The following is a 24281-nucleotide window of genomic DNA, read 5'->3' as shown; positions in this document are numbered from 1 at the left end:
TGATGTCATCGAACACCTACCCTGAGCTGGCATAAGGTACAGAGAAGCCAGGCAGTCTCTGCCCTCCCTGGACTCATAATCATGTAGGGAAGAAGCAGACAAGAATTCACCACTTGTACTCATGTCCTCCCTTAAAAGGACTGGGAATCTAATAACCACAACAGTGTCTTTACTCTGTGCCCTAGCACTTGGTAGGGCTAGGCAGTTAGGGGCACAGTAAATGCCAGCTTCTATTTTGAAGGTAGTTTTATGACTTTACAAAAGTTCTTTCTACATGCTGTAAAAATTTCAAAGGTTATTACACAACAGTAGGTCATTAAGTGAAAGGGGGACATGTCTTTTTCCTAGTGTGTCTTTATCTTATTCCCTAGTGGGGGCCACCGTTTTCTGTGTTCTCTCATTCTCTGTATGTACAGATACTCTTCATACTATTCTCAAATAGGCTTCCCCCCCCCATTTTATGAGATAATGCCAAGTAAAATAATACATGTAAAGTAATTAAAATAATGCCCAGCAGTCAGCTACTAATTTTTAGCAAATTATGGACAGCTTTCTTAATCAGTATATGCAAATCTTTTATTATCGTCCCCAAGCTGAGGGTAGGAAAGTCCCTGCAGGAACTTGTCTTGGGGAAAGGGGTAATATATGTCCTCTCCAAAGGTGGTTGATCTAACTAAAAACAAGTGAAGAAAGCATACCGCTGTTTGTTGAGAGCTGATTGGTGACATCCAATCATCTGAGGTAGGGACAGGGCTGGGCCCAGGGCTGCAGAGGCCGTCTCAGTACCTGGCCCTGGCCTGAGACTCCTGAGTGCTGTCAGACAAGGCCTCTCTTGCCTACCCAGCTTGACCTCCCCATGGGTGGGGGAGGTGCTGCTCAAGCCTGATGCTGATCGCTACTGACAGCTGCTCCTAAGGCTGGCAGGGGAGGCAGGCGGGGGAAGGGACCAGATTTAAAGGTCCAGCTGCCCCGCCCCTTGCCAGACCTGGGGCAGACACCGGTGAGCATCCTTTAAGGGCATGGTTGTCATGCATATGGGAGGTCAGGAACCTCTATTCTCTGATTTCCACTTCTTGATACCATGAATACCGCTGGTCCTCATTCCTGCTTCCCCCCCACAGGCTGCCAGGGAGGCTAGGGGCACCTACCATGCGATTTCGACGCCTGACCCCTGGTTATTTCCGGGTGCTACAGGTAAGTACCCCTAACTGATGGCTTTTGGCACTGACCCCTTTCTCTCTCTACCATGGCTGGGTTGTAACCCCCAACAGCCAGGCCGTCACGTTCCCTGCCGCCTGAGCAGCCAGGGCCCAGATGGGCAGTGAAGCGAAAGGGATTGGGGTGGAATCTCCCTGGGGCAGCAATGGCAACCATATCGCCTTTACCCAGATGTACCTTCTCAGCCCCTTCCCACCACCCACCTTCTTAGAAGTCTTAACTGACCCATCAGGCGGACCCTTTGTGCATCCCCAGATGCAGCTAGCCGGGGAGCTGAAAGCAGAGCCCAGGAATCCACTGACCGGGATTGTGGCTACACTGCTGGCTGTCCTCGGGCTGGGTGGCTCCTGCTATGCTGTCTGGAAGATGGTGGGGCAACAGCCGCCACCACAGGCTCCATGATGAAGTGGGCAGCCTCTTACCTGGGACCTGGGGGTAGGTAACTCAGCAGAGGTTGCAATCTTGGGAGTCTACTTTTCTGCTTTCATTGGAAGCAAAACAGTATAAACCTGACCCTACTCCCCAATCCTCCCTACACCTGGGCTCTACCTGGGGGCTCCAGCTCAGATTCCAAGACCCCTGTGGGAATGCAAGGATGCAGGTTCCAAAGGTGGACCCAGTGGCAAATAGACACCCTGGGCCCTGTACAAAAGAGAAGAACAGAAACCCTTACAGGGCAGGAGTTTGGGGGAGTGGCCTGGAGGTTGAGAAGTCATAAGCAAGCCTTCTTTATCCAGTTCCTTTATTCGTGGGGGAGGGCACCCAGAAGAGGCCATCCATTCTCCAAATCCAGGGCCAAAAGAGATTGGCACAGTCTCTCCCAGCCTAGCCTTACATCACTGTCCATGGGCAGCTCCTTGCCTTGCATCCTCAGGCCATGTCAGGTAGACGTGTCCATCTCAGGGACCTCAGTGGATACTTCTGTGGGCACTGCCAGCCGCTGGGGGGCCACATAGGAGCCCATACCTGCTGCCCTCTCGGCCTCTTCTTGACTGTAGGGCTCCACGCTCAGCTGCTTTAGCCTGGAAGAAAGAGGAGTTGGGAGCTGATCAAATGCGAGCCTTGTCCGTCCAGCACCCAGCCATCAATCCTCTCCTTATTCCTTATACCTTTTCTTGTGGTCTTTGGATCGGAAATGGGTCTTCAGGTTGGCGGAATCGATGAAGTACCTCCTGTATGGATAAGGGGTAAGAGGAGGGTGATAAGGTGATTGATGCCTCTCAGGTACGTCTGTCTCCTTGACCCTAACTCATCCCAGGACACCAAGCTCCAATTCTGAGGGATGGGAGGTCAGCAGACCCACGGGTCCCAAGAGACCAGCTCGTTCCAGGGCCCGAACCTTACAGCACCGACCCGTACCACAGACCCTTCTCCTCCCCAGGCCGAGCCCTGCGGGACTTACGCGCAGGCCAGACAGCGATGCAGGCCGCCCCCTGGCAGATCCGGGTCGGGCTCGGCGACTGGGTCTGGCCGGGGCCGTGCCGGAATCTGCGGCCGCAGCTCGCGGTGAATCTCATCCAGGTCCGGCCGCCGCCGCTTCGCCTTCATCTGGCGGGCCAAGGAGTGCGCTCGGTGCGCGCCTGTCCGGCGGGAGCGACCCATGGCTGGTGACAGCGGGGCCAGGAGGCCCAGAACCGAGTGGAGAGCACACGTGCAGGCGCTTCCGGACTGTTCAATGACGTCATGCGACTCTCGGGGGCGGGGCAGGCTCAGCTAGACCGCCGCTGATGACGTCACTCGCGCGGCCCGCGCCTCGAGTGACCCCAGGCGGCCATAGATGTTAATGACTGAGCTCTCGGCGGGGTCCTGCGAAGTGTTCTAACCGGTAGCGTAAGGAGGTCCGCCGGGCGGTCGCTGGGGAGGGGTTGGGGGAGGAGTGCATGCCCCGGGTGGGGATCCCGGCGCTTCCCGTTGCCCTGCCTGCCCCATTCCCTGCACCACCTATCTCAGCGTTATCCTCTGGCCTTATCATTCATTCCTTCCTGGCAGATCTTAAACTCCGCAGTGGAGGGGGAATGCTTTAAGCATCTCTGGGAGGCACTGAAAATGTCTATCATGTGAATAAATTAATAAATGAATGAGAGTGAATAAGTTTGCGAATAAGTGAATAAGTCCCCATAGGACTTATCGAGTTACCTCCAGTTCCTGACAAAGTCTTCACCACTTCTCTCTGCTCCACAGTTATTCCCTCAGGTCTCCATCCTCCATTCACCCGGAGCCAAATCCGTGAGGGAGGTCACAGCGCTCTGTCAGACTTAAGAGGGATCAGCTCCTCCCACAAGAAAAGGAGGTGCTCATAGAAGGACCTTCCATCTTTGCTCGCTTTCTCTAAACCCTGGACTCCCAGGCGTGGGTTGGCAGCAAAGGCAGAGATACAGCCTAGGTGGTGTGCGCTCAGAGGGGAGAAGGCCGGAGAAGCCTCTTCCCATTCACCAGAGCCAGGTGCCTTCCAGGCTTCCAGAGGAGCTCAGCAATAATTCAAAGGTTCCAGCTCTTTGGAACCTGTTGCCAGGGAACAGGGAGACAGGCATGTGCATCCCTAGGGAGAGGAATCAGTTTCCAGCACAGAGGAAGCAGTGAAATGTAAGCCCCGGGAGCTGACTGGGGGCCTTGAGACCTTCCCATTACAGTTCACAGAGGCTAAATGGGGACATAGGTCAGGGCCCTGCTGAGGGCACAGCTGGTATTTAGTCATAGGGGCACTAGTGTGGGTCCTGGGCTCAAGGACATTGGAAATGGTCTTTGTGAATGGAAGAGAATTTTTCTGGAGACATTCCAAGATATCAAATTCAAATACTTCTAGACCCAAGAAGGAGGCCTCTGTGGAGAGAGATGTCTTCATTATTCTTGGCCAATATGGGTCACAACAAGGGGCTGAGGTGGCATAAGCCTGCTTTGTTCCACCCCCACCTCAGACTCCTTTGGATCAATTCACTTGCTGGGCACTGTGCCAGCTGGGCAGGCTGGTGCATTTTTAATGAAGTCACCAGATCCCTGGGACAAGCTCTTTGCCTCACCAAGTTTCTGAAGCCAGACCCTGGGTGCCCACTGAGCCATTGCCTTCCTGTGCCTGGGTGCCAGGCCTATTTTCCCTGCAACCATGAACCAGGCCTTCTGGAAAACCTACAAATCCAAAGTACTACAGACCCTGAGTGGGGAATCTGAGGAGGACCTGTCAGAGGAGGTGGGTACCATCCATGCTTGTGGGTGGGCATGGGCAGAGAGGCTGCAGGAGTGAAAGGTACAAAGAAGGGCAAGGGGCAGGCTCGGGAGTGGGGCACATTTGTGCAGAAGCAATCAGCACATTCAGGCACGACAAATGTCATGGTACAGTGTCAGAAAGCCTGGAGGTTCAAGAAAACTGAGGAAGAAGACTTGCGGGGAACTGGAAGGGTGATCATTGTCTCCAGAGATCTCAAGGGTTGCCACATGGAAGAGATCCTTCTAGGTCCAGTGAGCAGTGGCGACATACGGTACACTCAACTCCACATAACTTTCTAATGGGCAGAGCTCAGCACAAATGGGATGGCTTGCCTTGAGGGGAAGTGAGTTCCCTGGTTACTGTAAGTAGGGAAGGTGACCCTTGTACTCTGAGGATCACTGTAGCAGCATCAGATCTTGGACCATATATGTCCTGACATTAAAAAAACAGAAAAGGCTCTGAAACAGTTTTATTTACATCTAGAGGCTCTGATAAGTGACAACTGTGCAAATAGACATGGCAGGGAAAGGAACATACTCTGTAGTGTGTGTGTGTGTGTGTGTGTGTGTGTGTGCGCGCGCGCGCGCACACACACGCGCACGTAAGTGTATTTCTAGACAGGTTGATATCCAGTGCTGGGCATGTGTAGGTATTAGGATTGACTTCCATACAGAATCTCCAGTGAAAGTGTATGTGTAGGTGAGAACTGAGTATAAGTATTTTAGGATGCGTACTTTTAAGGCCAAAGTCTATGCCCACATACCTCTCTGCAGGATTGGCAAGTGTTCTGTTTTTATGGTGTGTGTACATCTGTGTCTTGGTGTCTGGATGGGTGGAGAGATTTTGTGTGCTGCAGGTGGGCCTCTGTGCAGATGTCTGCAGTTGTATAGGTGCACAGGTGTGAATAGTATAATTGTGTACATGTCCTTGTATAGGCGCCTCACAGCATGTGCAGCTACATACACGTGAAGAGCTGTAGCCATGTGGAGGCATGCTCATGTTCAGGCGTGTGTCTACATCATTGTGCATACCCATGTCCACGTTTTGGAGTATGTATGGAAGTGTCTGTGGGTGGGCAAGTATGTGTGCTCAAGAGTGTCTGGGGATTTTCTATACAGGTAATGTATGTGACTAGTAGCTTTGTGTAGAGGAATACCTGTATGCATTTGTGGAGGGTGTGAGGGTGCTAGTTCTGTGGAGTTTGAGGTGCCTGGTTTGTGTTTACCAGGCTAGCAGTGGGGGAGGGAGTTCCCATTCCTCTGGGGCCTCTCTCATGCTGGGGGGTGGGGGGTCTTGTGTCCTAGAGGGAGAACCCAGCATTAGTGGAGTCTGAGATGGTGGAACCGACCCCAGACACCTTCAATCCCATGTCACAGCTGGCTCGCCGGGTGAGTTCTTCCTTCTTCCAACATAGCCTTGGGGAGCCTGGCAGAGGCTGCTGTGGTCTTGGGAGGTCATGCTGTTGTCCCTTCCTGACTCCCATCCCCTCCCTCCCAGGTTCAGGGTGTTGGGGTAAAAGGTTGGCTGACAATGTCATCTCTGTTTAACAAAGAAGATGAGGACAAGTTGCTGCCACCGGAGCCCTGTGCTGACCAGTATGTGTGTGTGTGTGTGGGGGGGGCGGTCTGGGACAGGCCTGGGGTCCCCTTCATATCCTTTCTATTTGATCTGTTTGACCATGGGGGTTGGGAAGGGCCAGCCCCTGGCTGTTTCCATTTCTCTCAGCAGGAAAGAGACCAAAGCAGCATATCTGGGAGATTAGGTTAGATCTCAGGAGGAATTTACCAGCTGTTGGGATTGTGGTGCTAGAAGGTATTATGGGCTCTCTCTCCCCATCCATTTGGGAGGGGTCATCTTCCTAGAATCAGGGAACCGAGGAGAGAACCTTTCGGTATTTGGAAAAGAGGGTGGTCCAGATCAGTGTTTGCCAAATAGCAGTCTAAACCCTCATCGTACCAGGGACTTGTGACAAATTCTCAGACTCTCCTTCAAAGATTCAGATTAAGCAGCTGTGGGCTGAGGCCTGGGATCTAGCTTTTCAGCAAGCTCCCTGAGGACCTGAGGCACATTAGTTTAGGAACCACTGTTTTAGCAGGTCTTTGATGCTGAGGGTTGGGGGTGGACCTCGGGCCTCAGTCTTCCTCCTAGCTCTGTCGCTGACACACCCTCAATCTCTGCCCCTTCCTCCAGCCCAGCAGTCACATCCTTTCCTTTGACACTCCCCTATTCTTGCTCCCCTACACCCACCTCTCCTCCCCGTGCTTATGCTCTCTCTCTCCCAGCTCTTGTAAGATTCTGCCTCAGACATGGTCCCCTTCAAGCCGCAACACCGCTCCTTGATTGCCCTTCCCCCCACCTCTCTCTGCTGCCTCCTGATCTAGACTTGTCTCTTTCCCTTGGGGTCGTTCCGCCCGTCCCTCTCCTGTGTTCTCTCATTTTCCTAGTTCCCCATTTTCTCTCCATCTCCGAACCTGACCCCAGTCCCCGCTCCACCTCTTTCTTTAGGGTCCACCGTTGGCTTCCCGGACTACAATGTACAGAGTCCAACCCTGCACCCCGCCCCCGGGTCTAGCCCGGCTCTGTTCACGTCACTCCCACGTATGCTTGGGCCTCTCCCCTTTCTCAGGCTCCACCCCTAGTTACCCAGACTCCGCAGCTCTGGCTTCCCCCATCTGGCCTCGCCTTTCTCTGCCGGCCCCTGACCCCGCCTGTTTACCCTCAGCCCGCTGGCGGCGCGGCCCGCCTCTCAGGGGGCGCTGACGGCGGAGGCGGAGCAGCGTGGACCCGGATTCTGGGAAGCGTTCGCCAGCAGGTGGCAGCAGCAGCAGGCTGCGGCGGCGTCCATGCTGCGCGGCGCAGAACCTTCTCCGCAGCGGGACCCCGAAACCCGGGACGAGGCCACGGAGGAGGCCGCCGAGCGCCCGGAGCCGCAAGAGGCTGACGCGGCCGGCTTCAAGTGGGGCTTCCTGACCCACAAATTGGCTGAGATGAAGGTGAAGGCTGCGCCCAAGGGTGACTAGCTGGGAGCCTGTTCCTTCCCTCCCCCATTAAAACTCTGGCCCAACAGCCCGTGTGACCGAATGCTTTTGTCCGGACAGCGGAGAACGCTGCTTTTGGGTGGGCAACCTCAGAGTGCGCTTCAGCTGGAGGGCTCCTCCCCTCTTTCACACACAAACACACAGGGAGAAAATGACCAGAGACAGCCCGATTATCAGGGTAGATTGTGTTAGATTTAGGGTTCAGTTGTCCAGGAAGCTGGGGAACCCCAGAGGACAGGCTCCATCGCTCTGTCCAACCTCTTTCAATTCGACAAACGTTGCCTGTGTCTTTACTATGTGCATCGTCCCTGTACTAGGAGGTCAGAGACTAACGAGAGAACTCAGACTAACACAAAAGGTGACAAATTGAGGCTCGAAAAATAGGGCTGTACTTGAGAGCTCAGAGGATAGGATGCTGATTGGGGAATTCAGGAATTCCTGAGGGAGATAGAACATGTAATCTTTGAAGGATGAGTGGAAAGGAGAAGATAACCCAGGCAAAGGGAGGAGGACCGTGAACGATGACAGAGGTATAAATGTGTGAGGAAGACAGGTGACCTAGTGTGTCTTTGAGGGAAAGGAAGACAATGCTAGATGTGAAGCTGCGGGTTGGCAAATCCTTGTTTGAAGGGTCCGTTCCTTTATTGTCCTCAATTCTGGATCCCCAGCATCTCAGCCCTTCATACCTAGTAACCAAAAGGGGGCAACAAAGCTCTAGGAATGGGGGCCTTTTTGGCGCCGGTGCACCCCAGATTTCTACAGCATGCCCCTCCCCAGAACTCCCAAACGCACTATTCCCGGCTCCCGGCCCGGGGGTTATGGAGGAGATGACAGTAATAGTGTGAGTACGTACTAATTCTGGAGTGGTTATAGCATCTATCTTTTATTGAGCACTTACTAAGTGCTGAGCACACTCTATGAGCTTTACAACCATTTCAAAAATATTTTGATCACCAAGGGGTGCAGCTGCGGGCCAGAGGGGTTAAGTGCTCGCTCGGGGTCACATGATCAGCCTGGAACCCACCCTCCAAAGTCCACGCAGGTCATGGCGCAAACTCGTTCCACCCCCTTCCTCAACATCAACCTCACGAGTCGTTTAAAAAACATTTTGACTTTATTCAGCAGATTCTCAGAATTCCCAACCCAGTCTTCACTCCCCAAACCCTCTCGGCCTCCATAGGGGCCACGAGGCCGCCCCCTTCCCCTCCGCCGTTTGCTCTGGGAAGGGTCTTCGGAATAATTTTGCCCCATGACCCCATCCATGGTTCTCTTGAGGAAGCACAGATCCAGAGAGGAGGGTTTGCCCAAAGGCACCGTGCGCGTCAGAGGCAGGGCGTCCCTGTCCGTGCCCGGGTCCAGCCCCGCGCTCACCCCCTACCCTTCCCCCCGCACCAAACTCTCTAGGAGCCAGCTCCGGAGTGGCTGCGGTCACACCTCGGACTCGCGCGGCGGGCCGCGGGCGCGCTGGCAGCCATACAACCACTGGATGACGCGCGCGTTGCGCTCCACCACCGACACCGGGGGGCGCCCGTCCCGCGCCGAGCCCGCTGCCTCCGAGCCCCCTCCGCCACCGTCCGCACGGTCAGAGCGATCCGCACGGCCGTCGCTGGACGTCCAGTCGCTGGAGTCTCCAGAGCCCGGCAGCGGCGGCGACGTTCCGGGCTGGGGGCTGGCGTCGGCGCCCCAGCTTTGCGGAGAGAAGCGCTCGGCGCCCAGCACCTCCACAAGCGCACGCTCCAGGCCGCAGTAGTTGAAGAAGCGCTCTTTCTCCGACAGGGGCAGCGAGCATGTGGGACACAGCGCCTGCTTTCCCGCCGCTTCTGGGGCATCTTGCGGCGCAGCCCACCCTCCAGGAGCCGTGGGTCGCTCTGTTGGGCCCGGGCTGCTCGAGGCGGCATCTCGAGGGGTGCCCAGGAAGAGGCGCCTCATCAGGCCCTGGCCCTTGGCGTTCTCTTTGTTCACTGAAGCCTTGCAGTCCCGCTTCTGGCGGTAGAAGATGAGGGAATCTGGTCTTGGCAGCCGCCTGCCGCTACCCCGGCGGGCGGCCCTAGGCGTCCTGGGCGATGCAGGGGACCCCAGCTCATTGCAGGGGTGTGGCGTGAGCGGCCATGGACCTCCGCCCAGAGCTGGCTCCTGGCGTCGAGCTATCACCTGATGGGTCTTGACATACTTGGCTTTATCGGCCTCCAGTCTCTCCACGGCGCTGGGGGTCCGTCCCCTGGATGGGGTAGAGGGAGAGGCCAGGAGCATCTTAGCAGAGCTGGACAGGACAGTGCTCCATAAGCCACTGGAAGCAGGCAGCTAGTTGAGTTGCTGGGACCAATTGGCTGGGGCTTTCTGGGGCCTGCAGGGAAAGAGGAATGGTCAGGGGAGTGTAGATGTCCCTGCCCCTCTCCTGCAGGCATTCCTGGGAATAGGCTGGGCCAGCCACCCCTCCCCCATCCAAGTCAGCCCGTGAGGTGCCCAGAGGCAGAGGTTCAGGCTATCCCTTCCTTCTATCCCTCAAAGACATTGGGCAGGGGCCTCCTGGCCACCCAGAAACATATGCCTCTTTCAGTGTGCCCCAGTCTGGCCACAGGACCATGCCAAACAGGCATCAACAAGCAGGACAGTTGGAAAAGGAAATGGGGCTGGTCCCGGCCCAATTCCCAAAAGTGGCCTCAACCGGAAAAAATACCTCTTCCCAACCCAGCAACTTGGAGTTCAAGACAAGGAGGCTTCCCAGCCACAGGCTGGCTCCAGCAGGGCCCACCCTTCCCGCCCCCAAGCACCAAGGTCAGGGATATAACCACAGGGTAGGAGCCTCCAGTAATTACAGCCAACTGCCCTGCCCAGGCCCAGTAGGGCAATTGGGCAGGAGAGGGCGGTGGTCACAAGGTCATGTCAGCCAGCTACCTGCCAGCCGCTCTGTGCCCCTGCCAAGGAAATTCCAGAATGCCCAAATGTAAACATCAGCTTCTCTACCTCTGTATTCCCATTTCATAGATGGGGACACTGGCCCAGAGAGGAGGTGACTGGCTCAGGACTTACTGAGAGTTGGGGCTGGGACTGGAACCCAGGTTTCTTGCCTTACAATCCAGATTCAGATTGCCTCACCTATCAGAACATCTCTCTTTTTTCTTTGCTTTTATTCCCACTGCTATAAAACCAAGCAATTTCTGTGAGAGATGAGCCCTTGCCTCACTAAACATTTTCCTTCCACTAATTCTTCCCCAAACCTACACTTCCAGAAATCTGCCCTCAGGGTCCCTGCCCTCTTCTTATCCTGAGACCCCATGACCCTTCTTCACCTCCCTTCTGCAGGGGAAAGGGGCCAGGAGGGGTTGTAAATCAAAAGCTGACAGTTCCCTTAGCGGTAACAGAATGGGGCCACCCACATGGCTCAACACACTCCACCCCAACCCCTGTCCCCTTCTCTCCCCCATCCTCCTTTCAGCTGAGAGGAACATGTCAGGGAACATGTCAGTTCTGGGAGCTGAGGGGACCTCAGGTCTTCAGGTAACAAAAGAACAGAACTTATCAGGGATAGGGGAGGGGAACCCCACGAGGGTCCATGGGGCAGAGACCCTGCCAACCCCACTCACCCCAGCACAACCTGTTCAAGTTTATGTGCGTGCATTCCCTCTCTCTCTCTCTCTCTCTCTCTCTCTCTTTCTCTCTCTCTCTCATTCACAGACAGCCATCTAGTAAGTCAGCCCATAGGTAAGTGGTGACTGGGAACCCGGCAGCAAGAAAAGCCCGACAGTGCCCTCCTTCCGGAATCCCAAGGACTATACCAGGCAATGGGTCATATTCCAAGGTCCCAGAAAGGCACTGTATTTGTCTGACCTCATGGGCACCTTCATGTCCCTTCCTCCCCTCCTCCTCTTCCCAACCCCAAGCGACAGGCTATAAAAAGTCCCTAAACATAGGGACCAAAATAGTCTGTCTTCTGGGCTGGCTTTGATGCCAAACCATAGATGTCCCACCCTAGATGCCTGGCAAACATCCTTGTGCCCTCTATCGCAATGCCCACCTTCTCCCAGTCCTGGGTTAGTGGTCTAAACTCCCCAAGGCTTTGCTCTGGACACAGGTGGAGGGACTGTGCTCACTGGCTTGGTACCGGCTTCCCTGCCTTTGGGTCTCTGGGTGCCCTCCCACCCCAGCCCTGGGTTCCGGATACACTCACCTCTGTATGGGAAGGCTGAATGCAGGGGTCCCTGGGCAGAGCCAGACTAAGAACAGGAGGGACAGCAGGGACTAGAAGTAACTTTGGTGGCAGCCAAACCTCACTCTCCACAGGAAAAGCTGAAAGAGCCTCCACCTCCCCAGATTAACCCCTGCCTTCCTGACCTGGAGCCTGGCCTCCGTTAACTCCTTCCTGCTCACAGTCTCAGTGTTGAAGAGGACCAATGGACCAGGTCCAGCTCTTTTATTTTACAGATGATCATACAGGCCCTGACAGGTTAAGTGATTTGTATAAAGGCACAGTGAGCTTGGGGCACAGCCAGGACCCCAAACAAGGTCTCCTGATTCCCAGGCTTCTTCTAGAGGTTTGGGGTGGGGAGATGCTATTCACGTAGGGTCAGCCCCCTCTCTTGGGCCTTGGGAAATCTTCTTGGTCAGAATGAGAAGACAGAGCAGGGTTCTAGTTGACTGTGCCTTTTTCTCTCTGCAGCAGGCTTAGACCTGTTCTGGTTCCGGTGTGTGAATGATGTCAAGCCCGCTCTCCCTTGGGGTGAGGCTAGGAATCTGCGGCCTAAGGGTGGGGACAATGGTACTGCATGTTCAGGGTGAGCTTGTCCCAGCAAGTCTTGGCGTGAAGGTCACCTGGAAGCCCATTGGAGATGCCTCTGCCCCAAGTCCTCTGATGGTAAAAGGGATTGGCTGGGGACAGGATGATATAGGGATGATTCTGGGGCCAACCTGGGTCCTTTGGCCTCCTTCCTCCTTTGCTCCAACTTGGGGACTTCTAGAGCTGGCACAATTTCTTATCTGGCACCTCATGTCTCAAGGGGCGGGGCCTGTCCTCACTATGCTGGTACCAGGAGAGCTCCTCCCCTCTCCCCAGCAAGTAAACTCTGAAGCACCCAGAGCCCTAAGACCAATTTCTCTGCCAATGTGCCCTGCTCCCTCTACCTGGCCACTTTCCACAAATCCCTTGCCCTTCCTTCTAGCACTTTTTAACATTTGCAAAGTGCATTCACACTTGTGCTCTCTGATCTCCTTTGTCTCTCCCAGGGACCCTAGATAGGGGGCGAGGTAGGAGCGACCACCCTACCTTAATGGGTAGTAAACAGGATCAGGTGAGGGAGAGACTTGCCTAAGCCCAATCTCAAGTCTACTCTTTCCACTGCACCCTCTGCTTGTCAAGTAAGGTAATGAGCCTGAAAACCAGGAGGCCCATCTCCTGGTAAAGGAATTTTACTACCTAGTTAAAGTGATTATTATTTTGTCCACGATAGTTCTATATTGCATTGTTACAGCATGTCACAAGCTACTTTCATGTACATGATCACAATTCATCCCCAGGACAATCTTTGGGTAGGTTTTATTTTCCCCATTTGACAGTGGAAGAGACTGAGGCTCAGAGAGATGAACTAGCTGATCCAAGCTCGCACCATTGGGAAAAATGGCTAACTTTTACTGAGAGATTAATATATGCTAAGCACTGTTCTGAGTACCTCACACGGTGATTAATATATTTAATCCTTACAACATCCCAATGAAATGGGTACTTTCATTCTTCTAATTTTATAGTTGAAAGTTGGGGGTACAGGTCAGTAGCCCTGAGATCTGGTCATGAAGGGGTTAAGCATGGAGGCTGGGCAGGGCCCAGCTGGGATGCTGTCAATGGCAGGAAACCTGGCCTGTGAAGGAGGGGGAGGATGGGGCTGTTGTGTCTGACTCCTGATACAACCCCCATCCCTTTGGTCTTAAAGGAGCATCTGGGTTGGGTGGAAGAGCAGGGGGCCCCCTTCTCAGCTTTTTTCCAGGGACCAAAGACAGATGCTGGGCTACAGAAAGAGGTTATTCAGACGGGAACACAGGTGCTGCCCTGGGGCAGTCTTGGTCTGATGAGGGTGACTGGAAGGGACCCCACCTCTCCGCAGGAGTGCTCAGAGAGGGGAGACACAGTTCTGCCCTCAGGAATCTGAGGTGAGGGTTGGTCAAGGAGCCTTGCTCTTAGGAGTTCCCAGTTTGAGAGGTGACAGTACTCTGTCCCAGGATGCCAGTGGACACAGACCCTCTACCATACTGGCAGAGCAGAGTCATGGAGGAGAGGTCAAACTGGATTGATTTTTTGGGTGAGAGGGCCCTGAAAGGATCTGTGAGAGATGGAGGTAGATAATGGGGTGGAGCTACAGCTGCCTGCTCTGCCTTTCTCTTGGCCATACTTGCTGTGAACCAGATCATCTGTCTTTCTGGTCATGGGCCCCCAGGGAGATCCTTAAAGTGGCCCTTTCCAGGCATTAGAGCCAGGACCTCGGGCAAGGTGGGGGAGGCTGAATCTGAGAGATGCTTCCTTCCTATTTCCGAGCTCATTCCAGAATTACCTTGAAGATCGATGGGAATGGGCCTGAGTCAGAACTGGCTCCTTCCAGGAGACGGGGTTGGGAGGATGGGGGAGCAGCCCTGGTCAGTGTTGGGAATGATGAGGCAGATCAGGGAGGCCCTCCAGATCCAGCCTCGGTCCCCAGACCCTAGACCCACATTGTTACAGAGGAGAAACATGTCACCTCCCTCACCAGCCAGCTACAATCCCCTTGCCATAGCCATCCACATCTCTAGACGCCTTTGATTCTAATTCTGGTTTACCACTCACTGGTTGTGTGTCCTTGAGCAAGAACTTAACTTCTCTGAGTTACCTAAAATGGAAACGGCAAGACTCAGCTCTTGTGTGGCACAAAAAAGTGATGGCCAAGAAAGCACCTGGCACCTCAAGGTGCTCTTAAATGTCAGATGAATCTGCCTCTTAGCTCTTGCCCTCCACCAACACCTTCCTGACACCTCTGGCCTAATTTTTTTCCCTATACCCATAGTTTCACTCTCAGCTGCTGCCAACAAATCATTTTGAACACTGCTCTGTGCCGTGGGTCAGCAGACATGGTTTTTGCTCCTGGGAGCTCAGCCCGGGGTGGGGGGTGAGGGCGTGAAGGACTGATCACAAGTCAAGTGAGAGCAGTGCTGCTGTTACAGAGATGAACAAAGCCAGGGACATGGTGGGGGCGGGTGTATTTATTCTGCCTGGAGTGAGGTGGGAAGAATTCAAAGAGGAGAGAGTATCTGGGCCAAGAAGGGATTTCTGATGGGGGTGGGATGGGAGGTGGAGAGGTTTGGGTGGTTGAGGTAGGGATTAGGGGAGAGATGATGAGACCAATAGGCTGAGGATAGGTAGCAGGAGCCAGTCAGCGAGGGCAAGAGGCTGGGGAAGGGGCTGCTGAGAGAGAGAGAGAGGGAGAGGGAGGAGCGAGGCTAGGGAGGCCTTAGAGAGAACATGGGGTGCAGAGAGGGGAGGGGTTCTGTGAGGAGATGGGTTCAGTGAGGTGATGGGGACCCTGAGAAAAGGCGGGCTCAGAGCGAGAGAAGGAGGCTCAAGGAGAGGCCTGAGCTTGGATGAGAGGATAGTTCAGAGAGAGGGCGGGGCTCAGCGCCGGGCGTTTGTGAGGCGCCAGCACCACAGGAGGCGCCGCCCCCTCCACTGGCCATGTGTGAGTCCCCAGAGAGATTAGAGCAGCTATCCTCTCATTCAGGGCTTTCCGTTTCGGAAAGAATCTCAGCCGCAACAATAGCCTGGCTCTAGCTCTCCCTCTGAGGGGGCGGCCTCTAGGCAGAGCCAGGCGCCCAGCACCCACTGCCCAGTAGTCACTAGAGCGGAGGGGCAAGGGCCTCAAGAGAGAGGAGGGGGCGGTGGGATCGTGGAAAGGAAGATGTCATTAACCATTTTTTTTTTCCTGAGCACCTAATGAACAATACTGAATAAAATAGACAGTATTTCTGCTCTGACAGAGCTTACAGTCTAGTATTCAAATAACAAAACCAACTACATCTACTGAGCGTTTACTGCGGGCTAGGTGCTTTATGTTCAGTACCTCGCTTCTGACAAAACCTATGTGAAGTGGGTGAGGAAACAGAGTCAGAGAGAGGTGAAGTGACTCATCAAGGGTCACACAGTTTGCAGATGGAAGCAATGAGAGTCCAGAGCCAGGCTCTTAGCCACGGAGTGGCACTGCCTTCTACTGCAGGCTGGCCCAGAGCAAGTTGGCTCTCAGTACCCACTGGCCTTCCTGTCTTGCCTGCTCTGTTGTCTCAGCGTGCTGGACGGAAGCAAGGATTGGAATGACGGCAGCAGCCGGTATGGCAGCCCTCACCGCAGTGGCAGTCCTCACTCCAGTCCTCGTCACCGACACTTTCATCTCCACCTTCTACCACCGTCTTCAGCAAGGTGCCTCTAGACGAGTCCAAGGAACGAAAAACACCCAATCTGGACTTAGCAAAATAGGGCAACACATGGAAAAGGGGTTTATCATGGAATGCAGTGACAAGAAATCTGTCTTCTTACCTGGACAAATATACCTTCATAATGACGCATGGAAAAATGTTTTGATTTTTTACGTAGAGAAAGTCATCAAAATCTCAAAGATGACTCTATCTAATTATTATTAGACATGTATGGGTATTTTCTTGAAGGGCCAGCAATGTCGGATAAGTTAGACAATAAAGATGAGAGTAATGTGTTAATTATTATATATTTATTCCATAAAATCTATTTTCCTTTGATTTCAGCAAAATTACTAATTGTGTTGCTATAATTAAAGATTTCACATAATTTGTATTCTACTGACAGTAATGCCTAATTAGATAACCTCTCTTCAGTCTTTTTTTTTTTTTAAATTTCAATTTGGTGAAATTGCTCCTCTGAGGTCATAGCAACTAAAATTGTTAAAGCAATACTTAACACTTAGAGATGAACTATGAATATTATATAACATGTTCAAACATTTAAATGGGGTGTCTATGCTAAATTATCATTAACACAGAAAATATTACAATATATTTTAATGGCATTATATAAATCCTTATTTCTTATATCACAATTTTTCACCATCTCAGAAAGTAATGTCTAGATTCATAACAGTCAAGAATTGGCACCACGCTTCTCACATATTATGCCTAGTCTTCATTTACAAATTTAAAAGTAAAATGTATTGTTTAATATTGCAGACTGTTCCTCAGCCATCATATGCTATGATTGCAGACACCATGCTACACACTGAAACACAAAGTTAAGCAAGAAAATGGACGCTCAGCGCTTGCTGGGAAACAGTACTTCCTTGTGCATGAATCTACGGTGTTCATGCTCTCTGAGAGGCAGGATTTGACAGGTTAATTAATTTGTCATTCCTCTTACCTAAGTGCTTTCACCACTCAGCCTTCCCTGTGCTCCACACAGCGGCCGTCTGCGATGTCAGCAGCAGAGCGGACCTTCGTGGCGTTTGGATGTAGCAGTCTTTTGTTTCGAGGACACAGGGCAAGAGATATAGAGAAGCGTTTGTTTTCATGGGGCCGGAAGGCATTAGGCCTGAGAGCAGCCGTTGAGAGGTACAGCTTACACTGCAGTGTTAAGCACTGGGTCCCCAGTGACGGACACCCATGTGGTCTTCAATAAATGACTTTTGGGGTGTTCCTGATACCAGGGGGCCCTGTAAAGGGCGGGGGTCCTTCTAGCCAGTTCTAAGAGTGGTGCTGAGCTGTGGCCAGGGAGGTGTCATGTCACATTGAATCTACTCTACAGTGGGGACCTAGATTTTTACACGTGAGGAGGGCAATTTCCACAGAAGGTAGAAGTTAAAGGCTTGGCAGATACCCCAAAAGGTGGGTATTATAACCACCATCCCTGACATCACCATGGCATTATAATTAACACCTTACTCCTACCCCTGGATTATAACTGTCACCTTCTCTGTGGTCATCCTCAGCTTCCCCATCATTTCACACTGTGACATCTGCAGTTTCGCCCTTCAGCATGGACTCAGCTTTCTTCTGGTGATCTTACCCTGATCTTGGCCACCTTTCTCCCACTCTCAGTCCCTGTGCTGCCAGAGCGGGGTCACTTGACTCAGGGTGGGGGGCTCGACCTAGCCCTAGGTCAAAAAAGCCCATCACATTTCTCTGGCTTCAGTACTTCATCTAAAGAAGGACATGTAACTTGAATTATAGCCAAAGAAACTTTTGCTGGGACCTCTGAGCAAAAGCTTCTCCCTCCTCTCTGCTATGCAAGAACCTGGGGAGATAGAGCCCTAAGAGGGCTGCCTGCCCCAGAGTCAACAGAGAATGGTGATGGCGAAGACCCACCTTGATGAAGGGGGCCTCTGCACCTAGTGACGTCTAAAGAAAATGTATACATGGTCCTCACAGTTGGGTAAATACATTTTCTTTTGGTGTAACCCTATTGGGTAGATTTTGCAGTCACTTACATCAAAATACATCAGAAGGAAGCATACAATTCTCTCCAAAACTAGGGTTACCTTCATCACAGTGCCTGTAGCATTGAACACGTGCAGCCTTGGTTTGCTCACCATTCCAACCCATCTTCGCACTGATTTCTCAGGTATGCCGACCTGATACCTCTAGGTTTGTTGTAAAGCTGATCTGAAAAAGCAGTAGAAGTTCCCATAAGAGTCAGGAAACCAAAGTTCTGGTCCTGACTTTGCCGTGAACTCACTCTTGGTCTGGAGCAAGTCACCTCTCTCAAGCCTCAGATTCTGATCCGTTAAAAGGAGGAAAATGGATTAAACTAAATTGCCACTCCTTGAGTAGATTCCAGTTGGCTACATAAATTTTACCTGGGAAGCTTGTTAGCAAGACAGATGTCAGAACTCTACCCTCGGAGAACCTAATTTAGTAGATATGGGGTGGAGTCAAGGAAGAAAGAAGATAACACTGGATCAGACTGATCTTTTTTTTATATGAGTACCCTTACTAGAGATTCTAGATTTTAATGTATTTTAGTTAGCTTTTGCAGCTGAAAGTTGCTCTAATAGTTTGCTTGTTTAGTTGGCTAAAACTAGTATGCAACATGACCTGCACTTTGTCAATGAGGTTGAGATGCCAGCATTTCCCTGGTTAATGTGTCTAATGTCTAAGAAGATAGGAATGTTGGAGATTTATCACATAAAATTTTGTATACTACCTAATCCCACTGAGTGCATTCCCTAAAAGGGTTCTTCACCTAGGTTTTGAGATAAGCATCAGTATCCTTGAACATTTTATGGTAGATATACTCTGTAGCTTGGATATATTGGAGGCACCACTGAGCTGGGCTCCTTGATTTCATTGGGGATGATAGGGTCTTAGAGGAACAGAGGCCAAGTGGCAGGGCTGAAGCGCCAGAGTCAAGGCGGGAGCCTTGTGCAATAGGATGAAGTGATGTCACAATGTTTTGACTCGCAGGGATCTTTGATCAGAGTGTCCCTAAGAATGAAATAGATGAACAGCTTATTAAATATCATCGAGATATATTACAAAAAAACCTCCATGTCTTATGGCCTAACTTGAATTGTTGTCATAATGGAGGATCCCAGCCTTTCAGCTAATTTCCAAATCTAAGCTTGCTCATAGACCTGACATCCTGATCGAATAGGAGGCCAGATTCCTTAAGGAAGGAATCTGTGGCACTACCATAAGCATATACAGTGAATCTTCCTTTAAGTAAGGGTGAAAGGAAAATCTAGACATTTTAGAAATTATGAGACATTGAGTTTGAATTGATGCTAATATCTGGGAACCCAAGATTCAGCATATCCAAAACTAAACTAATGATCTATCTTCTGTCCTCCCGAATCTTGTCCACAGTTGCTTTCTTCATCTTAGTTGATCCCTCTCCATCTCAGCATCCTTCTAATTGTACTGACCATCTTTCACATTCCACATCTAATACATCTAGCTTCAGAATACACCCAGATTTAGATCACTTCTCTTCCACTCCACTCCTATCACCCAAGTCCCAACCATCATCATCTCTTGCCTGGATTACATCCCCAGCGCTCAGAGACAATTCAGCTTCTCTCCAGTTTTTCTTCTGAGATCCCATTCAGAGATCCCAAGGGGGCTTCTGAGCAGCTCCTTCAACATATCTCTTTCTTCTCTATTTTGAAATTTAGGCACCTTTTCCACCTCCTCCACTTAATGTTTGTTCTACAAACAAATATTAAGCATCTACTAGTTCCAGAACCTTCATAATTTTTTTGCCTTCATAACTTTTAAATGTCTTCAGGAGAGAGCTGAGAACAAGTTTTTGTGCCGTGAAGGGCCAAGACCCTAAGCCGTCTGCCTCCTGAGGTTCCAACTGTAGTCAGAGGGCCCACTCTTGCTAGCTCTAGTGATCTAAAAGAGATTAGTCATCAGGATATGTGAGCCTACGCCAACTCTTGTTTAGTGACGTACTGTGGGATCTGTGGTCACTTGCTTACCTTTTAGAGACTGCCCCTAACAAGACTCTGAGATTAGGTGAGCTTAGCACTGTGAGGCACAAGCCACAGTGATAATTTTGTCCCCCAAATTGTCCTACTCTATCCTACAATGTCTACAGGAAGCGAGTCTGTGGAACTGAGGTGAGGTAGAGACTCAGACTGGGAGTGGTTTACCTAAGGACACCCAGAAACCGCCGATCTGATTGTTTGAGCCAGGTGTTCGAGGCCCATCCACCAGAGGGCAGGCTTTGCCCTTCAAGGCGCCCTTCTGATTCGCTTTCATCTGCTGGCTCTTTTCTCAGCTCCCCGTACCCCAAGGGTCCTCACCATTGCCTGGCATCGCTGCACATCCTGACATCTCTAACGCTGCTGTTCCACCTGTTGACCACTCCGATGGTTATTGACACTTGGTGCTTGGTAATATTAGTTAACCGGTAAGAGCAGTTACTCCATTATTTATATTTTTTCTGTAGTTTATGAAATATCTTCAGATACATTATTTTCATTTGGTTTGCAAAGCAACTTGGAAAAATAATTTATTATTATGACCACTTTTTAGAAGAGGTAACTGAGGCTCGCAGGGTGAAGTGGCTCCACCAAACTCACATAGTAAGTTCTGCTGCTGCTGTTGCATCTATTAAGTGCTTGCTACATGCCAAGGGTGATGTTAAGGGTTAATTTATTTAATTCCACAGTAATTAAGACAGTGAAGTATTGACATGGGGATAGAAATATAGAAGACTGGAACATAGCTTATTAATAATAAGGTTCAAATCTCCCATGTCCTTCCTGAATTTTTGTTTCTTGATCTATCAATTACTAGGAGAGGTGTTAAAAGATCCCATCAAGAGATGGCAGTTTGTTCATTTCTCTCTGTAGCATTTTGAGGCTGTGTTATTAGATACATACCATTTTAGACATGTTGTCTCTCTCTGGTGAATTAAACTTTATCATTATGTAGTGACCCTCTTAATCTCCAATGATGCTTTTTGCCTTAATATAGCTATTTCATCCTTTTTTTTCTCCCTAGTATCTCTTTTTCCAAACATTGTCAGTCCGTGTTCTTATGTTTTAGATATGTCTTTTATAAACAAAACATTGCTGAATTTTATGCTGTTGTTTGGTCTGACATCCTTTATCTTTGAACTGGAAAATTTATCTCATTCATTGAGATTGATATATTTTTATTTCTTTCATCTCGTAACGTGCATTATGTTTGCTGTACTTCCCCCTCCTTTTTTTTTTTTTTGACATTTTTTGATCGACTCCAACCCCTATCCCTGCCTCTGTTCATTTGAAAGTTATAAGCTCTGTCTCTCAGCAATTCTAACCTAATGATTAGTCTGTCTACTGAGTTTTCCATTTCAATTAGCATATCTTTTCATTTTCGGAAACATATTTAGTCCTTTTTTCAAATTTACTAGTTCCCACATAGAATCAAGTTTCACTACTTAAACATATTCAACAAAGTTATTTTATATCGTGTGTCTGCTAATTCCAATATCCTTGAAGGTCTATTTCTGCCTTCTCTTAATTCTACTTGTTCTCCTTCATGGTGCCTTGTTACCTTGTGCATTTGGTTATTTTTTTTTACCACGAGCTGCTTATAATTGCTTAGAAATGTGTGGGAATTATTTGAAGCCTGTGTTGACATTGAGTTCCTTCAGAGACAACGTACATTTATTTGTCAAAATGTGCTAGTACTACCAACACATGACACTTTAAATTAAATTCTCAGCTTGAGGATTTTAGGATTACATAAGTAATGTGACTTGACTTCAGACTTCATGAGAGAGCTGGCTTGTAAATTATGAATTCTTAAAGCAGAATTTTATTTTCCTCTTCCCAGGGACCAGAGTTGACATAGGAAAGCATCATCTTTTCTGCCTTCCGAGTGCTCTTGCACTGCAGTTATAACCCTTTAGGATCTTCTACTAGAGTTCCTATCTTTGAGAGGCCCTGAGATTTATCTGCTGTCCCTCACATATTCTATGCAGACATGAAAGGACGATGCTATGGTCTCCAGGGTTTATCTTGACGGTTAAAGATAATTTAGGCATTTACTTTTCTCTCTCCACAGTTGCTGGTTTCACTTCATTTTGGGCCTTGGCATATTTCTTACTTTCATGGCTACTCAGCAACATAGTAAAAAAATAATAAAAAAAAAACCCTTTATATAACATTTAATTTTTTTCATCAGGAGGTTCACTCAGGTATCTAATTCACCTTATTGTTGGGAAAACATTTTTAAATATGGATTTCATCATCATACTTCACATATATTTGTTTTATGACATTTTATAGTGTTTTATACATTATAATGTTATGAGTTTTATATAGTGTGACTTGTATATATAATGATTTAAAATGATAATACATCATTTAATTTGCATAATTAACTCAGAGAGGTAGATATTATTATTCCTATTTTACAGATGAAGAAACATGGGCTCTGGGTTTTACCCAAGGTTACATCGACTTATGCTATTGGTGTCCACTCTCCCAAGGCTAGGAATGTGTGGAGGACAAGGCTCCCTTAAGAATCCAATGAAAACTCCGAAGTCTCTCTCCAGAGACAAGTGCACCAATACAAATACGCTAAAATTTCAGGGTTCGGGATTCTCTGAGATCTATCACAGACTTTACATTAAGAATCTCCTGCATATTATAGTGCTAAGAAGTGGAACAAAAAGGCACGTTCGATTTTCGGTTTTGATTACAAGTTCAGATTCCTCTGCCTGTCTTCAAAGACCCTTCATAATCTGATCTCACTGTATTTATTCAATCTTTTTTCCCTGACATATATTCTCACAATAGTCCATCTGGACACCTCCATGATCTCTCTGAACTTGTCGCCATTTGAGCAGTGTAGAGAAATTATTAAGATCATGGGCTTTCAGGCCAAGATAGCCTGTGTGCAGAACCTAACTAACTGTGGACCTAGAGCAGGTTATCGACTCTCTCTGTGTCTCTGTTTCTTTACCTGTAAAGTGGTGAAGAGTGATACATACCTTGCCGGGTACTAGGGGATGATATGAGTCAATGCATGTGAAACACTTAAAGCAATGTCTGGCATATAGTAACTGATTGAGACATTTTAGCTGTTACTACTCTCTCCTGTATAGTAATCATATATGTATTCATATATATATATATATATATAATCATATAGTGACAGTGATTAATTATGTAAAGACCAAAGACATCACTCTATTGAACCCTTGTGGTCTATGTCCTTGAAAGAAATCCTGAAGTCAGGAAGTTTCTCCTCTAAGGACTGGGCCTGGGATAAAAGGTAGACCTTACGTGAGATAAACACGTAATTTAATACCAAAGAATGCTTTCTTCTGCACAGCCCATTGTAGCCCAGAAAGTACTGACATTCTTTTGGGATAGAGTAGAATAATCAAGTGTCCTCCCCCATCCACTGGTATTGATATGATCAGAGGGATTTCTGGCCCACCAGATCTCTTATTAGCTTCAGGAAATCCTGTCTGCTAAATTGGAAGACACAGGGCCAAGTCAAGCCTCTGGAGCAGGCCGGTTAGTTTGTGAGCCAGCTGGAGAAGGACCAGAGCCCCCGCAGACACAGGTAGTTGTGTTCTGACATGTGGACCTAGACAAGAATGGGTACCACCCAGGAGACAACCAGTGAACTTCAGTCTGCCTTGGGCCAATATGCGACTTAGCTTTCCAATCCCTTTGGTGTCCATTCTTTTCCTTTTAATGTCCACCCCATTGACTCTGCATCCAGAATTTTCATGCAATGATTCCTTATGCGACTAAAATAGTAGTTCTTAAAATAGTGGAAATAATGGTTCAAAGGACTTTTGGAACTTTTTAAGAATCTGCTAAAAGTTATGGAAAAATGCATTTACTTATAATTCTAGTAGGTCTACTAACAATCCTGGATTCCTTTGTCGAATTCCTGCTTAGGAAGCCCTGCCCTAGCGTAAAATACCTGACAGTGATTTAATGCAGCAGTCCCCAAGCTTTTTGGCACCAGGGACCAGTGCTCCTATAAGAATCTAATGCCTGATGATCTGAGGTGGAGCTGAGGTGGTGATGCTAGTGTTGGGGAGGCTGCAAATGCAGATGAAGCTTCGCTTGCTGGCCCATCACTCACTTCCTGCTGTGTGGCCTGGTTCCTAACAGGCCGTGGACTGGACCGGTTGGTCTGCAGACCAGGGGTTGGAGACCCCTGATTTAATGCATTGCCTCTTCTTTCTGTCTCTTAGAAATGGCTAAGTTCAACTACGGCTATGCCACCCTGAACAAGCCCGATCCTGTCTGATCTCAGAAGCTAAGCAGGGTTGGGCCTGGTTAGTACTTGGATGGGAGACCATCTAGGAAGACCAGGTGCTGTAGGCG

The 24281-nt window shown here is 49.7% G+C and overlaps 3 protein-coding genes and 1 pseudogene across 8 annotated transcripts; 2 read left to right on the top strand and 2 right to left on the bottom strand.

Moving 5' to 3' along the window:
• Positions 1 to 1943: 1943 nt before the first annotated feature.
• ZNF593 (zinc finger protein 593) lies at positions 1944 to 2915 on the bottom strand. The gene is made up of 3 exons (XM_039854340.1): positions 2621 to 2915; positions 2328 to 2390; positions 1944 to 2240 (listed from the first exon to the last, which is right to left on the bottom strand). The coding sequence occupies exons 1-3, from the start codon at positions 2818 to 2820 to the stop codon at positions 2099 to 2101; spliced, it is 405 nt and encodes a 134-aa protein (XP_039710274.1). The 5' UTR covers positions 2821 to 2915; the 3' UTR covers positions 1944 to 2098.
• A 50-nt stretch (positions 2916 to 2965) lies between these two features.
• CUNH1orf232 (chromosome unknown C1orf232 homolog) lies at positions 2966 to 7486 on the top strand. Of its 6 annotated transcripts, none has more exons than XM_039854336.1 (5): positions 2966 to 3043; positions 3400 to 4402; positions 5725 to 5808; positions 5918 to 6015; positions 7143 to 7486. In XM_039854336.1, the coding sequence occupies exons 2-5, from the start codon at positions 4319 to 4321 to the stop codon at positions 7438 to 7440; spliced, it is 564 nt and encodes a 187-aa protein (XP_039710270.1). In that variant the 5' UTR covers positions 2966 to 3043; positions 3400 to 4318; the 3' UTR covers positions 7441 to 7486. The 6 variants fall into 6 exon arrangements, with proteins under 6 accessions (XP_039710270.1, XP_039710268.1, XP_039710272.1 ...); XM_039854334.1 differs by having other exon boundaries at positions 2976 to 3056; XM_039854338.1 differs by having other exon boundaries at positions 2978 to 3043; positions 4134 to 4402.
• Positions 7487 to 8369: 883 nt separating this feature from the next.
• Positions 8370 to 11735, bottom strand: FAM110D (family with sequence similarity 110 member D). The gene is made up of 2 exons (XM_039854142.1): positions 11627 to 11735; positions 8370 to 9802 (listed from the first exon to the last, which is right to left on the bottom strand). Exon 2 carries the CDS (start codon positions 9706 to 9708, stop codon positions 8887 to 8889), a length of 822 nt encoding a protein of 273 aa, XP_039710076.1. The 5' UTR covers positions 9709 to 9802; positions 11627 to 11735; the 3' UTR covers positions 8370 to 8886.
• Positions 11736 to 24162: 12427 nt separating this feature from the next.
• On the top strand, positions 24163 to 24281 carry LOC120596505 (uncharacterized; annotated as a pseudogene).

The sequence above is a fragment of the Pteropus medius genome, unplaced genomic scaffold, assembly GCF_902729225.1.
Source record: "Pteropus medius unplaced genomic scaffold, Ma_sr-lr_union100, whole genome shotgun sequence".
Lineage (NCBI taxonomy): Eukaryota > Metazoa > Chordata > Mammalia > Chiroptera > Pteropodidae > Pteropus > Pteropus medius.
The sequence above is the reverse complement of the archived record's forward strand: the minus strand, read 5'-3'. Positions and strand labels throughout refer to the sequence as shown.